The 15,413-nt window shown below is 39.2% G+C and overlaps 1 protein-coding gene across 1 annotated transcript; it reads left to right on the forward strand.

Moving 5' to 3' along the window:
- The first annotated feature begins 6,560 nt into the window (after positions 1-6,560).
- On the forward strand, positions 6,561-6,929 carry LOC138357015 (gastrula zinc finger protein XlCGF49.1-like). The gene has a single exon (XM_069313548.1). It carries the CDS (start codon positions 6,561-6,563, stop codon positions 6,927-6,929), a length of 369 nt encoding a protein of 122 aa, XP_069169649.1.
- Positions 6,930-15,413: the final 8,484 nt, after the last annotated feature.

Genomic DNA, 15,413 nt, shown 5'->3' on the forward strand with positions numbered 1-15,413 from the left:
TGGGCATTCTTTCTAAGATCAGATATTATGTACCACGCCCTGCCCTGGTGACTCTCTATTACTCCCTTATCTATCCATATCTCAACTATGGTATTTGTGCTTGGGGCTCTACTACCCAAAATCATTTACGTCCTCTAATTACTCAACACAAAGCTGCTATTAGGACAATATTCAATTCTGGCCCCAGACATCACTCTGTACCCCTATTCAAATCCCTGAATATGTTAGACATTAAGTCACTGCACATTCTCTCATGTGTACTATACATATACAAAACGCTAAATTGTAATGCCAATCCTGATCTCAAAAGCTTCATAGAAGGTTGTAACAGAACCCATGAGCACCACACCAGAAATAAATACAGTTTTGATATTCCTAGAGTACGACTTAATCAAACCAGAAATGCTCTACAAATCAAGGGGCCCAGAATGTGGAATGACCTTCCTAACCATGTTAAAGACAGTACCTCTCTCAACCAGTTTAAGATAAAAACTAAACACTACCTAATAAATTCCCTGTAACCTACCTCACTCTTCTATTGTCAACCCATGTCCGTTATTTTCTTTTTTTTTAATCAACACTGTTTGTCAACCTATTGTATTTGTGCTGCTTTTTCAGTCATGTTCCCCCTTTTTTTTTATCTTTATTTGTATTTGTTCTCAACACTTTTTATTCTTTATGCTCAATTAGTATTAAGTTCTAGATATTAATGTTCATAATATTAATGTTAATAATATATAACCTATATTGTTTGCTGACGATACTACCCTTATCTACTCAAACCTCAACCCACATACACTAAATAATGTTGTGAATAATGAATTAAAAAAAGTCCACTTATGGATGTCAACGAACAAACTAACATTAAACATCGAAAAGACTTACTGCATCTTATTTGGAAGCAAATCATCAAATGCAATTCAGCTACAGATAGACAACATTAACATCAGTAATAAAAATGATGGCAAGTTTCTTGGCCTATTCCTAGACAAGAGACTCAACTTCAGCACCCACATTCAACACATAACTAAGAAAGTCTCTAAGACAGTTGGTATACTCTCCAAAATCAGATATTATGTTCCTAACTCTGCTCTCCTCTCACTATATTATGCACTAATCTACCCCTATCTTAATTATGGTATCTGTGCATGGGGGTCTACCACTGCAAACCACCTTAAGCCCATCATCACACAGCAAAAATCTGCTATCAGAATAATAACTAACTCTGCTTTCAGACAACACTCAGCTCCCTTGTTTAAATCCCTAAACTTGCTAAATATTAACTCCCTCCACACATTCTCTTGTGTCAACTACATTTACAAAACCCTGTTCTTAAATGCAAACCATGCTCTGAAACTCTCCCTGGACAGATGTAATAGGACCCATTATCACCACACCAGAAATAAATATCTCTTTGATATCCCCAGGGTCAAACTTAATCTGTGTAAACACTCTATGCAAATTAAGGGACCTAGTCTATGGAACTCACTCCCTAGTGAATTGAAAAACTGTAAAACTTTTGCCTTATTTAAAAGCAAAACCAAAAAGTACCTAACTTCATCTATTTAGTTTCCTACACTGAGCTTTAAATTTGCTCTGTACCTAGTGTTACCCAATCTCCTAATTTTTATGTAATATCAAACAACCTTATCATTGTGTTCATTGCTGTCTTCTTTTATGTGCTAGCCATATGCTGTATTGTGACTACCAATTTTTGTCAACTACCATTCAAGCTGTCATTGCAATCAATCTTATATTGTTTCTGCTGTATTGTGCCTACCAATTTGTTGTCAACTACCATTTTAAGCTGTCATTGCAATCAATCATAGCTACCTATGTGCTTTAATATACTGTACCTATAATTTTCTCTCATCTTTTTTTTTTCATTCCATGTAATCTGTTATCATTTTTTGTCTATAAATTTTGCAAGTATTTACCTCCTTAAAATTTTCTTAGATTAAGGACCTGCCCGAAACGCTGCGCGTGCTAGTGGCTTTACAAGACTGTAATTACCATATTTGTATCCTCACATTCCTTATGTACATTCTTGTATATGCATAAATAAATAAATAAATAAATAAATGTTTTTCTTGCCCGAAACGCATTGCGTAATAGTGGCTTTAGGCATTGTATGTACTAGCTCTATCTGTATATCAATCCATTAATGTAACATCACTTGTATGTATATACCTTACCTGAATAAACATCTGAATCTGAATCTGAATCTGAATCTCGGAATATGGGATAGATGTTCATGGTAATGACACGAAGTGTAAACTATGTGGTATGTTAAGGTCTCACACCCTTGCCCATTATATTCTTGATTGTCCGTTGATTAATGTATATAGAAACACTGAGATAAGGACTGTTCCTGAACAAATAGCCTGGATGTGTCACAACGGAAAGGTTGATGATATTCTTGAGAGATATAAGAATTTTGCACCAAGATTGTAATATTTTGTTGAATTATCTGCAGGTGTCTTGCAAATTGTCTATACAGTATACCTAGGTCATAAAAGTATTTGTGTGTACGTCTGATACCATACTACTTGTGAGGGAGGAAATGTATATTTTTACCTCTCAGAATGTTTGGTAATGTGTTTATTTGTGATGTGTGTCTATTTACATGTATATATTAACACGTTGTACTGAATGGGGTGAGAATAGCTTGAGCTACCTCATCCCTTTGTGTGTATTTTACCTCAATAAACTTATTTCAATTTCAATTTCAATTTCAACCTTACCCTTCTATTGTCAACCAATGTCTGTTTTTCTTTAAAGAGCGCTGTTTGTCGACATAATTGTATTTGTGCTGCTTTTTCATCTTTGTTTTCATTTCTTGTTTTCATTCTACTCATTATGCTCAATTAGTATTAAGCTTGTCATTTAAGTTTATCATGCCCGAAACGCTTTGCGTAATAGTGGCTTTAGGCATTGTATGTACTAGCTCTACCTATAAGTCAACCAATCCTTGTAAAAATTTATTGTATGTATGTACCTTACCTAAATAAAATTGTATTGTATTGTATACAAGAGTTGTTACATTCTTGTACAGCCACTAGTACGCGTAGCGTTTCAGGTAGGTCCCTGGAATACGATCCCCTGCCGCGAAGAACAGTTTTTTCATCTAAGTACACCTTTTACTGTTGCGTTAAACAGAGGCTACAGTTAAGGAATTGTGCCCAGTAAATCCTCCCCGGCCAGGATACGAACCCACGACAGCGCTCGCGGAACGCCAGGCGCGAGTGTCTTAATACCACTACACCACGGAGACTGTAATAGCTTGTATGTATGTACTTTACCTGAAAAAACATTTGAATTTGAATTAACTGTGTTTCAATCCTCTGTTTCCCAACAGTAAATTAAATGGGTATCTAGTTGTTAAACGATTTGGCGGGGTCGTATTCCGGGGAACGTATGATTAAGGACTTGCCCGAAACGAAACGCATACTAGTGGCTGTACAAGAATGTAAGAACTCTAGTATATATAAATATATAAATAAAAGTGAGTTTTAAGCTCTTGCTGTCAGCTCTGCACATGCACACTAGTGCATCCACTATTGGAGAGCTGTTTCTTTCAAAAAGTATAATCATGTGGCATTATGTTTAAAGAAACAATTCCAAGTACATTCTTTGATTAAAAAACATGAGGATAAATACATACGTTAATTGTAAATGACCAGGTATAAAGAAAAATAAGTAGGAAAAATTATATGTAGAACCATAAAAAAAAAAACATTGGAACACTTTATTTATTTATTTATTTTATTTATGCATATACAAGAATGTACATAAGGAATGTGAGGATACAATTATGGTAATTACAGTCTTGTAAAGCCACTAGCACGCGCAGCGTTTCGGGCAGGTCCTTAATCTAAGAAAATTTTAAGGAGGTAAATACTTGCAAAATTTATAGACAAAAAATGATAACAGATTACATGGAATGAAAAAAAAAAAAAAAAAAAGATGAGAGAAAATTATAGGTACAGTATATTAAAGCACATAGGTAGCTATGATTGATTGCAATGACAGTGTAGCGAGTAGATTATCCCAATAATATACTCACTCCAAATATAGTCAATATTCTAATATAGTTAATATTCCTGTCAACCTTTGGAGATGAATGAGGTGAGGCGTTGCCCGGGCAACACGGTGAGGTGTTGCCCGAGCAATATAAGCAGCGGTGTAGCGAACATTGGCTAGTCTACTTTCAAGTGTGGTCTAGAGCAGACACTTGCGAGATACTGTACCAACGCTCAGTGCGCTCAACTCACACCAACGTATCACCTGTGTACTTCTGTATATTCGACCAAATATATATATAGTATCTTAGTGTCTGTGTTTATTTGTCACCATACTTTACGTAACAATAGAACCGTTACATTGGTGACCCCAGAGAGTTTCGACGATACCCAGCCACGATTGACTACAACATGGACTCTCACTGGACCTCCACTGCTGCTGCTTGCTGTGGACCGCAGCCACCTGTCATGGAACGTTGCCAACACCCTTGCCATAGCTATGATTTTCATCGCGATCGTCTCTGCATTTTCATCTACTACGGCTTGCTGCTCCACGATCACTACTCACTCATCTGGCAGCTTCATCAGTAACTACATAATGTGGGATCTACAGCCTGTCCTGCCGACTCTCCGTCGCTGCCAGGGCACTGCTTGTTCTACAGGGGCGCCCACGAAAGCTGCTCTTTCGTCAGATTCATCTACACGTTCACTGCATTCTGATACTCTGCCGACTCAAGCACTTTGCGCAGTACAGGACTTACAGCTTGCGTTTCCGACTCTTCGTCGCCTCCAGGACAATTCAGCTCTAGCAGTGATTCCCTCGTTGTCCTAACTACGTGCCTACATTACCTCCTAATGTCCTGGTGCCCGAGCCCATCCGCCCCGGATCTAAATGCTCCACCAGCGACCCAAGGACGCAACAATTATGCACATTCTTCTCTCCTGCTACACCGAGCTTGTCCACACACTGCCTACATCTTTTAGTACCAGACTACAATTTCCACAGTCAACAATGTAGTACTCGGCGTGTACAGTCCTAATCAACCCAAGACGCTACAGCTTCGACACAGAGCAGACAGCAGACTACGACCGCATCGAGCCGCCACGCTCTCGCTCCCCGAGTTTAGACACTCACAATTCTCAATCGAGCTGCCACGCTCTCGCTCCCCGAGTTTAGACACTCACAATTCTCAATCGAGCCGCCACGCTCTCCCACATAGAGCTCCACGACTCCGGCCTCACTCAGCTCTCTGCTCTGCTCCAGGCTTCGTCTCAACGTCTGCAACACTGCTAAATCCAGAGACACATCCGCCGACTACGCAGTTCACTTTTCGACCACAGTTACCAGCAGCACCGCCACCTACGACACCGGACGATCCTGTACGACCTCCCACCCTACAACCCCAGTTACCAGCCGCACCACAACCTGATCCTACGACGACGGACGATCCTGTGCGACCTCCCACCCTACGACCCCAGTTAGATGACATCAGCGAAGAGGAGGAAGTTAACTTTGATGGTTATGTAACGCGAGCAGGGCGTACAATTCACCGACCAGCTAAGTTCCTTGATCAAGTATTTTTCCTTTCATCCCCTGGGAGGGGGAGTTCTGTAGCGAGTAGATTATCCCAATAATATACTCACTCCAAATATAGTCAATATTCTAATATAGTTAATATTCCTGTCAACCTTTGGAGATGAATGAGGTGAGGCGTTGCCCGGGCAACACGGTGAGGTGTTGCCCGAGCAATATAAGCAGCGGTGTAGCGAACATTGGCTAGTCTACTTTCAAGTGTGGTCTAGAGCAGACACTTGCGAGATACTGTACCAACGCTCAGTGCGCTCAACTCACACCAACGTATCACCTGTGTACTTCTGTATATTCGACCAAATATATATATAGTATCTTAGTGTCTGTGTTTATTTGTCACCATACTTTACGTAACAATAGAACCGTTACAACAGCTTAAAATGGTAGTTGACAACAAATTGGTAGGCACAATACAGCAGAAACAATATAAGATTGATTGCAATGACAGCTTGAATGGTAGTTGACAAAAATTGGTAGTCACAATACAGCATATGACTAGCACATAAAAGAAGACAGCAATGAACACAATGATAAGGTTGTTTGATATTACATAAAAAAAAAACTTTGGTGATGAGTGAGTAAGCGACTGCCACCATTTTAGCAACGCCAGCCGGTGATGTCCAGCGTGAGCATTAAGAAAAAATCTTGACAGAAACTGCATCTATGATAAAGAAGAAGACCGCCAAGTGCTCACATCATATCTAACTCTTAAGACACAACACTCAAGCCTGGACGCGTTCCCAACATCACCACTTGTGCATTAACCCTAGGAGAAAACCTTCACACGCACTGCACCTATAATAAAGAAGATGAAGGCTCACCAGTGTCCACAGTGTGGGAAGGTATTTACTCAGCTTAGACATGTGAGGAGGCACTTATTAGTGCATTCAGGTGATAAACCTCACGAGTGTCCAGAGTGTGGGAAGAGATTCACACAGCGTGGAACTATGAAGACTCACATGTTATTGCACTCAGGTGATAAACCTCACGAGTGTCCAGGATGTGGGAAGAGGTTCACACAGCGTGGAACTATGAAGACTCACATGTTAGTGCACTCAGGTGATAAACCTCACGAGTGTCCAGAGTGTGGGAAGAGATTCAGACGGCGTGGAACTATGAAGACTCACATGTTAATGCACTCAGGTGAGCGACCTCACGAGTGTCCAGAGTGTGGGAAGAGATTCAGAGACCGTGGAGTTATGAAGACTCACATGTTAGTGCACTCGGGTGACAAACTTCACGAATGTCCGGAGTGTGAGAAGAAATTTAGTCGTCTTGGAAGTCTGAAGACTCACAGGATGGTGCATGCAGGATGAGAGACCTTTTGAATGTGCTGAGTGTGGCAAAAAATTCAGAATACGTGGAAATTTAAAAAATCACTTGTTAGTGCACTCAGGTGACAAACTTCACGAGTGTCCAGAGTGTGGGAAGAGATTTAGTCGTCTTGGAACTATGAAGACTCACAGGATGGTGCATGCCGATGAGAGACCTTTTGAATGTGCTGAGTGTGGCAAAAAATTTAGAACACGTGGAAGTGTAAAAAATCACTTGTTAGTGCATTCAGGTGTCAAACCTCATGTGTGTCCAGGGTGTGGAAAGAGATTCAGAAAGCATGGAACTATGAAGACTCACATGTTAGTGCATTCAGGCATCAAACCTCACGAATGCCCAGAGTGCGGGAAGAGATTCAGACAGCTTGGAACTATGAAGAATCACAGGACGGGGCATGTGGATGAGAGACCTTTTGAATGTGCTGAGTGTGGCAAAAAATTTAGAACACGTGGACATATAATAGAGCACATGTTAATGCATTCAGGTGATAACCTCATGAGTATCCAGAGTTAGGGAAGAGATTCATTCTGCTTAGACATATGAAGAAGCACAAGATGTAGATGATAGGCTAAACCCTTTAATCTAACAGTGTGCTATCACAATGTTAGTTGGATGTCCTTCAGAGGAAGATAAAAACTAAACACTACCTAATAAATTCCCTGTAATCTACCTCACTCCTCTATTGTCAACCCATGTCTGTTATTTTTTTTTTTTTTTTTAATCAACACTGTTTGTCAACCTATTGTATTTGTGCTGCTTTTTCAGTCATGTTCCCCCTTTTTTTATCTTTATTTGTATTTGTTCTCAACACTTTTTATTCTTTATGCTCAATTAGTATTAAGTTCTAGATATTAATGTTTTTCTTGCCCGAAACGCATTGCGTAATAGTGGCTTTAGGCATTGTATGTACTAGCTCTATCTATATATCAATCCATTAATGTAACATCACTTGTATGTATATACTTTACCTGAATAAACATCTGAATCTGAATCTGAATCAGGTAATTATGTTATATTTTGTTTGAGAAATACACTTCACTATGAAGGGTAAAGATCTTAAGGTATTTTATTATATTGTTCTTTTATGAAAGTTAGATCGTCATAGACTAAGCAAGAAGCTGTCACTGTAGAAAAACTCAATTGCTTATAAGTGAAGAAATATCTCTTTAGTTTAGCAAAGATAAAACAAAGCTCTAAATGTGTATTTCTTCATATTTATGTAAATAATGTGCTTTCTATTTTTGTTCTTTGTGGAAATTTATTTAAAATGTAATTCAGTATAAAATCTTCCTTTTCAAATTCAATTCGTTCCCAGAGATGGGTCATAAATGGAAAATTCACAAACCAAAGCAAATTTTCCCCTTAGAAATAATGTAAATTGAATTAATCTATTTCCCACTCCAAAAAAATATTAACTTCAAAATACATTTCATACATAATTCTTTAAATGTTTTGCAGTACAGTATGTACAAGTTATATCGTAACTTTATTGATGACTTTTATTGGCATATGGAAGACTGTGAGGAGGGGAGGGGGGAGGATGATGGATGAGAGGTGTTAATGTTTGGATTATAACATTAGACAGTAATGACATTATAACATCAGGCAGGAATGACATTTCTGGGGTACACTCTGTTTTGCAGGCATACCACTAAAACCTCAAATTCAAATTCTTATTCAGGTAAAAGTACATACATTTATGAGGAGTTACAAATATAATTTTGGATTTATAGATAGAGCCAGTGCATACTATACTTAAAGCCACTAATACGCATCGCATTTCGGGCAAGGTGTGGGAGGGGGAGCACACAATAAAACTTAGTAGTAAATGAGATTAAAGTATACATTGTGTTGAAAAAAAAGGAATAAAAAAAAAGGGGGGGGGGGACATGGCAGGAAAAAACAATTGTACAAGTTGGTCAACAAACAGTATTATTTAGAATAGCAGAAATGGGTTAACATATAGGGGGTAAGGTAGGTTACATGGAGTTAATTAGGTAGTGCTTAGTTTTAATCTTAAACTGGTTGAGAGAGGTACAGCCTTTGACATGATTAGGGAGGTTATTCCACATTCTGGGTCCCTTGATTTGTAGAGCATTTCTAGTTTGGTTAAGTTGCACTTTTGGAATATCAAATCTATATTTGTTTCTGGTGTGGTGCCCATGGGTTTTGTTACAACCTTCTAGGTAGTTTTTAAGGTCAGGATTGACATTACATTTCAGAGTTTTAAATATATAGAGTACACATGAAAGGATGTCCAGTGACTTAATATCCAAAATATTCAAAGATTTGAGTAAGGGTTCAGAGTGCTGTCTGGGGCCAGAGTTAGATATTGTTCTAATAACTTAACTGAACTTAACCTCTTATCCACTATCTATGACAATAATCACTTTAATGATCTAAATTGCAGATATTTTGCAGCACATGATGTAAACAATGTATTAACTCATAATCACAATATCTCTGTAATCAATTTGAACGTTAGATCCCTAGGTAAACACTTCGATGATGTTAGTGCCTTGATTGAAGCTATTGACAACAAATTCTCTTTTATTATACTTCCTGAAACATGGTTGAAAGAGGATACTACTCAACTCTTTAACATGCCTAACTACTCAGCAATTCACAACTGTCGTCAACTTCAGAGAGGTGGGGGCACTGCTCTTTACTACCACCAAGAACTAACATGCTTAAAAGAAATTAGAACTAGAGACTGCTATGGGGAGTATATCTTTGCCAGCTTCTCCCCGTACCAGATCCTCCCAGCTCCCGCTCACCACTGACCCCACAGGTCCCCCCCCAGAGGAGAAGCAGAAGAGAGTCAGTTTCACGGTAATGTACTCGAACATAGATGGGATCACAAGCAAGGCAAGTGAACTAAGGGAAACAGCACAAGAAGTGAACCCAGATGTAATTAGACTCACTGAAACAAAACTCTCTGGAATCATAACGAATGCCGTGTTTTCCCAGGAGTACACAGTAATAAGGAAAGAGAGGGAAGGTAGGCGAGGAGGCGGAGTGGCCCTACTCATGAGAAAGGAATGGAGTTTTAAGGAGATGGCTATCCCGGGCTGTGAGGGATTCAGAGACTACATAGCAGGCACCATGACAATGGGAGGACCAAGGATTGTAGTAGCAGTAGTAGTAGTAGTAGTAGTAGTAGGAGTAGTAGTAGTAGTAGTAGTAGTAGTAGTAGTAGCAGTAATATACAACCCTCCACCAAATAACAGAAGACCCAGTCAAGAGTACGAAAACAACAACATGGCAGTTAACACTATAACTGAGAGGGCAGCCTCTGCTGCCTGTAGAAATATATCCCACTTGCTCATCATGAGGGACTTCAATCACGGAAGGATTGATTGGGAGAACAAGTAACCGCATGGAGGCGAGGATACGTGGAGAGCCAAACTACTGGAGGTGGTGACTAGAAACTTCTTAACCCAGCATGTCAGAGAACCCACAAGGATGAGAGGAAATGACGAACCAGCAAGACTCGACCTGGTCTTCACCCTGAACGACTCTGACATAAGAGAAATCGGTTTTGAGGACCCAGTAGGAATGAGCGACCACAGAGTATTGGTGTTTGAGTACCTGATTGAAGAAGGGTTATTGAACTCGAGGAGGGATTCCAAAACCAAAAGGTTAGCATACCGAAAGGGAAACTATGAGGAGATAAGAAAATTCCTAACAGATATAGCATGGGAAACAGAGCTCAGGGAAAAGACGGCCTAAGATATGATGGACTACATCACGCAAAAGTGCAAGGACGCAGCAAACAAGTTTGTCCCAGCTCAAAAAGAAAACAGTGAAATGAAGATGAGAAACCCATGGTTTAATCAGAGAAGTAGGCTAGCTAAGCAGCAAAGTAAAAGGGCATGGAGAAACTATAGGAATAACAGGACACTGGAGAGCAGAGAAAGATACCAGAATGCCAGGAATTAGTATGTCAGGATGAGAAGAGAGGCAGAAAGACAATACGAAAATGACATCGCAAGCAAGGCAAAAACTCAGCCTAAATTGCTGCATAGCCACATCAGGAGAAAAACAACAGTAAAGGAACAGGTTATGAAATTAAGGATAGGGGCAGAAGGATTCACTACAAATGACAAGGAAGTGTGTGAGGAACTGAATAAGAAATTCCAAGAGGTCTTCACCTTAGAGGAAGGAGAAATCCCAGAGATAAGAGAGGGAATAGCTAACCAGGAACCACTGGAAGAGTTTGAGATTACCAGCGGGGAAGTAAGGAAGTGTTTACTAGAGTTGGATGTGACAAAGGCTATAGGCCCAGATGGAATCTCCCCTTGGATACTAAAGGAAGGAGCAAAAGAACTGTGCCTACCACTCTCCATAGTCTATAACAAATCTCTGGCAACAGGGGAACTGCCAGAAGTTTGGAAAGCAGCTAACGTAGTCCTGATATACAAGAAAGGGGATAGACAGGAGGTACTGAATTACAGGCTAGTGTCCCTAACCTGCATACCATGCAAGCTGATGGAGAAGATTGTGCGAAGAAAGCTAGTGGAGCACCTGGAGCGAAAGAACTTTGTAACACAGTACCAACATGGATTCAGGGATGGCAAATCCTGCCTCACAGGGTTACTTGAATTCTACGACCAGGCAACAAAAATAAGGCAAGAAAGAGAAGGGTGGGCAGACTGCATATTTTTGGATTGTCAGGATGTCTTTGATACAGTGCCACACAAGAGGCTAGTGAAAAAGCTGGAGACGCAGGCTGGAGTGAAAGGGAAGGTACTCCATTGGATACAGGAGTACCTAAGCAACAGGAGACAACGAGTCAGTGTGAGGGGTGAGGTCTCAGATTGGCGAGACGTTGCGAGTGGAGTCCCGCAGGGGTCAGTCCTTGGACCTATACTGTTTCTGATATATGTAAATGATCTCCCAGAGGGTATAGAATCGTTTCTCTCAATGTTTGCCAATGATGCAAAAATTATGAGGAGGATTGAAACTGAGGACGATAGTAGGAGGCTACAAGATGATCTAGACAGACTGAGTGAATGGTCCAACAAATTTCTGTTGAAGTCCAACCCAAGTAAATGCAAAGTAATAAAACTAGGCAGTGGAAACAGGAGGCCAGACACAGGATACAGAATAGGAGATGAAGTACTTAATAAAACGGACAGTAAGAAAGATCTAGAAGTTGATATCACACCAAACCTGTCTCCTGAAGCCCACATAAAAAGAATAATGTCTGCGGCATATGCGAGGCTGGCTAACATCAGAAGAGCGTTCAGGAACCTGTGTAAGGAATAATTCAGAATCTTGTACACCACATATGTAAGACCAATCCTGGAGTATGCGGCCCCAGCATGGAGCCCGTACCTTGTCAAGTGTTACGTACCTCTCTAAGATACGTAATTAAATAAATTAATTTGTACATTTATATATGCTTACATTTATATATGTTTACATTTATATACTTTGTGTAATATACAATTTCATGTTGGAGTTAGGCCCAACGTATTGTGGGAATGATTGTGTTTTTCTTTGTGTGCTCAGTTGTTCCCATGGGAATTAATGATTTGTATGATCATACGTGGGTAACAATAGGTGAATTATAATTGTTTTAACCTGAGTTGGCAAATTTGTCGTGGGATAGTCAGTTGCTGGTGGGCGTGCCATCATTCCCCTTTGTTTGTGTTATTTTAATTACTGTATAAAGCAATAATTACCTTATTTTTGTTATACATATATTTCTAACCAATTACTAAGTTAGTTTAAGATTACTCTTGTCACACTATATTGCTCCATGTAAGTTTTATAAATACTTGTAACTTTGGCAATTTTTCGCGGGGCAGATGTTATGATTTCTAGTGCTGTCGCTTATGTAGGTCAGTAGCTTCAACGGACCAGGAGGAGTAACATCTGTGGGAGTTAAGTCTGAGATTCGGTTGTGTCATTTAATAGATCTTTATTCTGGGAGAGAGAGGATTTTATTTTTTGCTTGAATAGTGAAATATTGGTCCATCTGTACTTATATAATATTGATTATATTGTTAATATATATATTAAAATTTATATGTATATTTCTTCAGTCCTAAGGGAAAATTAACTTTATGCCTGTTATCAATCAAGGGGTTACACTGGTGACCCGCTCTAGACAACAGCAGTTGTAATATCCCTAGACATATTGAAGTATGGCTGTTGTAGGATCACGAGCCGTAACGAACGATTGGTAACAAGAGTATTGGGGGCCTGGCCGGACATATAATAATAATAATAATAATAATAATAATAATCTTTATTTAGGTAAGGTACATACATAAAGAGATTTACAAAGTTTGTTGGCTTTATAGATAGAGCTAGTACATACAATGCCTAGCTAAAGCCACTATTACGCAAAGCGTTTCGGGCAGGAAAAACATTAATGACTACAGCTTAAAACTAATGGGTAAAAAGAAAAGATGTGATGAGTACATATAAAAAATAGAGGTAAAAGAGGGGGGAACATTGTTGAAAAAGCAGCACAAATACAATTACAAATTATTACAGAAAATTACATTCAAACAGCGTTGATTTGAAAAACAAAAAAACAAAAAATATACATGGGTTGACAACAGGGGGTAAGGTGGGTTACATGGAATTTATTAGGTATAGCTTCGTTTTTAACTTAAACTGGTTGAGAGAGGTACAGTCTTTAACATGGTTGGGTAGGTCATTCCACATTCTGGGCCCCTTGATTTGTAGAGCATTTCTGGTTTGATTTAGTCGTACTCTAGGAATATCAAAACTGTATTTATTTCTGGTGTGGTGCTCATGGGTTCTGTTACAACCTTCTATGAAGCTTTTGAGATCAGTTTTGTTCCCAAACATATTTAACTTTGCCAATCTAACCTTGCCTTCCTAGGTACCAGTGTGTTAGGTGTCTGTGTGTTTTCTTAAGAACTATTCCATGTGCCAAGCAAGCCTTCCTGTGTGTCAAGTAACAACACTTCACGATTTTGAGGTAAGTCATCCTATATCCTGTCAACCACCAAAACCTTCTTCTTAAATTAGATCATTATGGAGTCAGAGGACACTCCCTACAATACCTCAAATCCTACCTTACTGACAGGCTCCAATGTGTTTCTGTGAATAATACAATTTCTCCCACCTTACCCATCAACATTAGTGTTCCCCAGGGCAGCATACTTGGCCCTCTCCTCTTTCTCATCTACATTAATGACCTTCCAAATGCCTCCCAACACCTCAAACCAATTCTATTTGCTGACGACACAACCTTCATTTACTCCAGTCCTGATCCCCTTGCTCTAAATGCCACAGTAAATACTGAGCTAAATAAAGTCCATCTGTGGCTAACTGCCAACAAACTCACCCTTAACATTGACAAAACTTTCTATATTCTGTTTGGCAATAAATCCTCTAATCAAATAAATCTCAAAATAAACAATACCCAAATTTGTAACAAATTAGATGGCAAATTCCTTGGCATTCTCATTGACCACAAGCTGAATTTCCAGGGACACATTCTAAACATATCAAAAAAAGTTTCAAAAACTGTGGGCATTCTTTCTAAGATCAGATATTATGTACCACGCCCTGCCCTGGTGACTCTCTATTACTCCCTTATCTATCCATATCTCAACTATGGTATTTGTGCTTGGGGCTCTACTACCCAAAATCACTTACGTCCTCTAATTACTCAACACAAAGCTGCTATTAGGACAATATCCAATTCTGGCCCCAGACATCACTCGGTACCCCTACTCAAATCTCTGAATATGTTAGACATTAAGTCACTGCACATTCTCTCATGTGTATTATACATATATAAAACGCTAAACTATAATGCCAATCCTGATCTCAAAAGCTTCATAGAAGGTTGTAACAGAACCCATGAGCACCACACCAGAAATAAATACAGTTTTGATATTCCTAGAGTACGACTTAATCAAACTAGAAATGCTCTACAAATCAAGGGGCCCAGAATGTGGAATGACCTTCCCAACCATGTTAAAGACTGTACCTCTCTCAACCAGTTCAAGTTAAAAACGAAGCTATACCTAATAAATTCCCTGTAACCTACCTTACCCTTCTATTGTCAACCAATGTCTGTTTTTCTTTAAAGAGCGCTGTTTGTCGACATAATTGTATTTGTGCTGCTTTTTCATCTATGTTTTCATTTCTTGTTTTCATTCTACTCATTATGCTCAATTAGTATTAAGCTTGTCATTTAAGTTTATCATGCCCGAAACGCTTTGCGTAATAGTGGCTTTAGGCATTGTATGTACTAGCTCTACCTATAAGTCAACCAATCCTTGTAAAAATTTATTGTATGTATGTACCTTACCTAAATAAAATTGTATTGTATTGTATATATTTTGTTTGTGCAGTGAGGCCAAGCGAATTTTCAGTGTGGTGACAATTTTACAAGTGAAGTGTAGTGCAGTGCCATTGTGTTAATTATATTGTATTAATCAAGTGCCAAGTGTTAGTAAATATGGAGGAGC

The sequence above is a fragment of the Procambarus clarkii genome, chromosome 75 (assembly GCF_040958095.1).
Source record: "Procambarus clarkii isolate CNS0578487 chromosome 75, FALCON_Pclarkii_2.0, whole genome shotgun sequence".
NCBI classification, from domain to species: domain Eukaryota; kingdom Metazoa; phylum Arthropoda; class Malacostraca; order Decapoda; family Cambaridae; genus Procambarus; species Procambarus clarkii.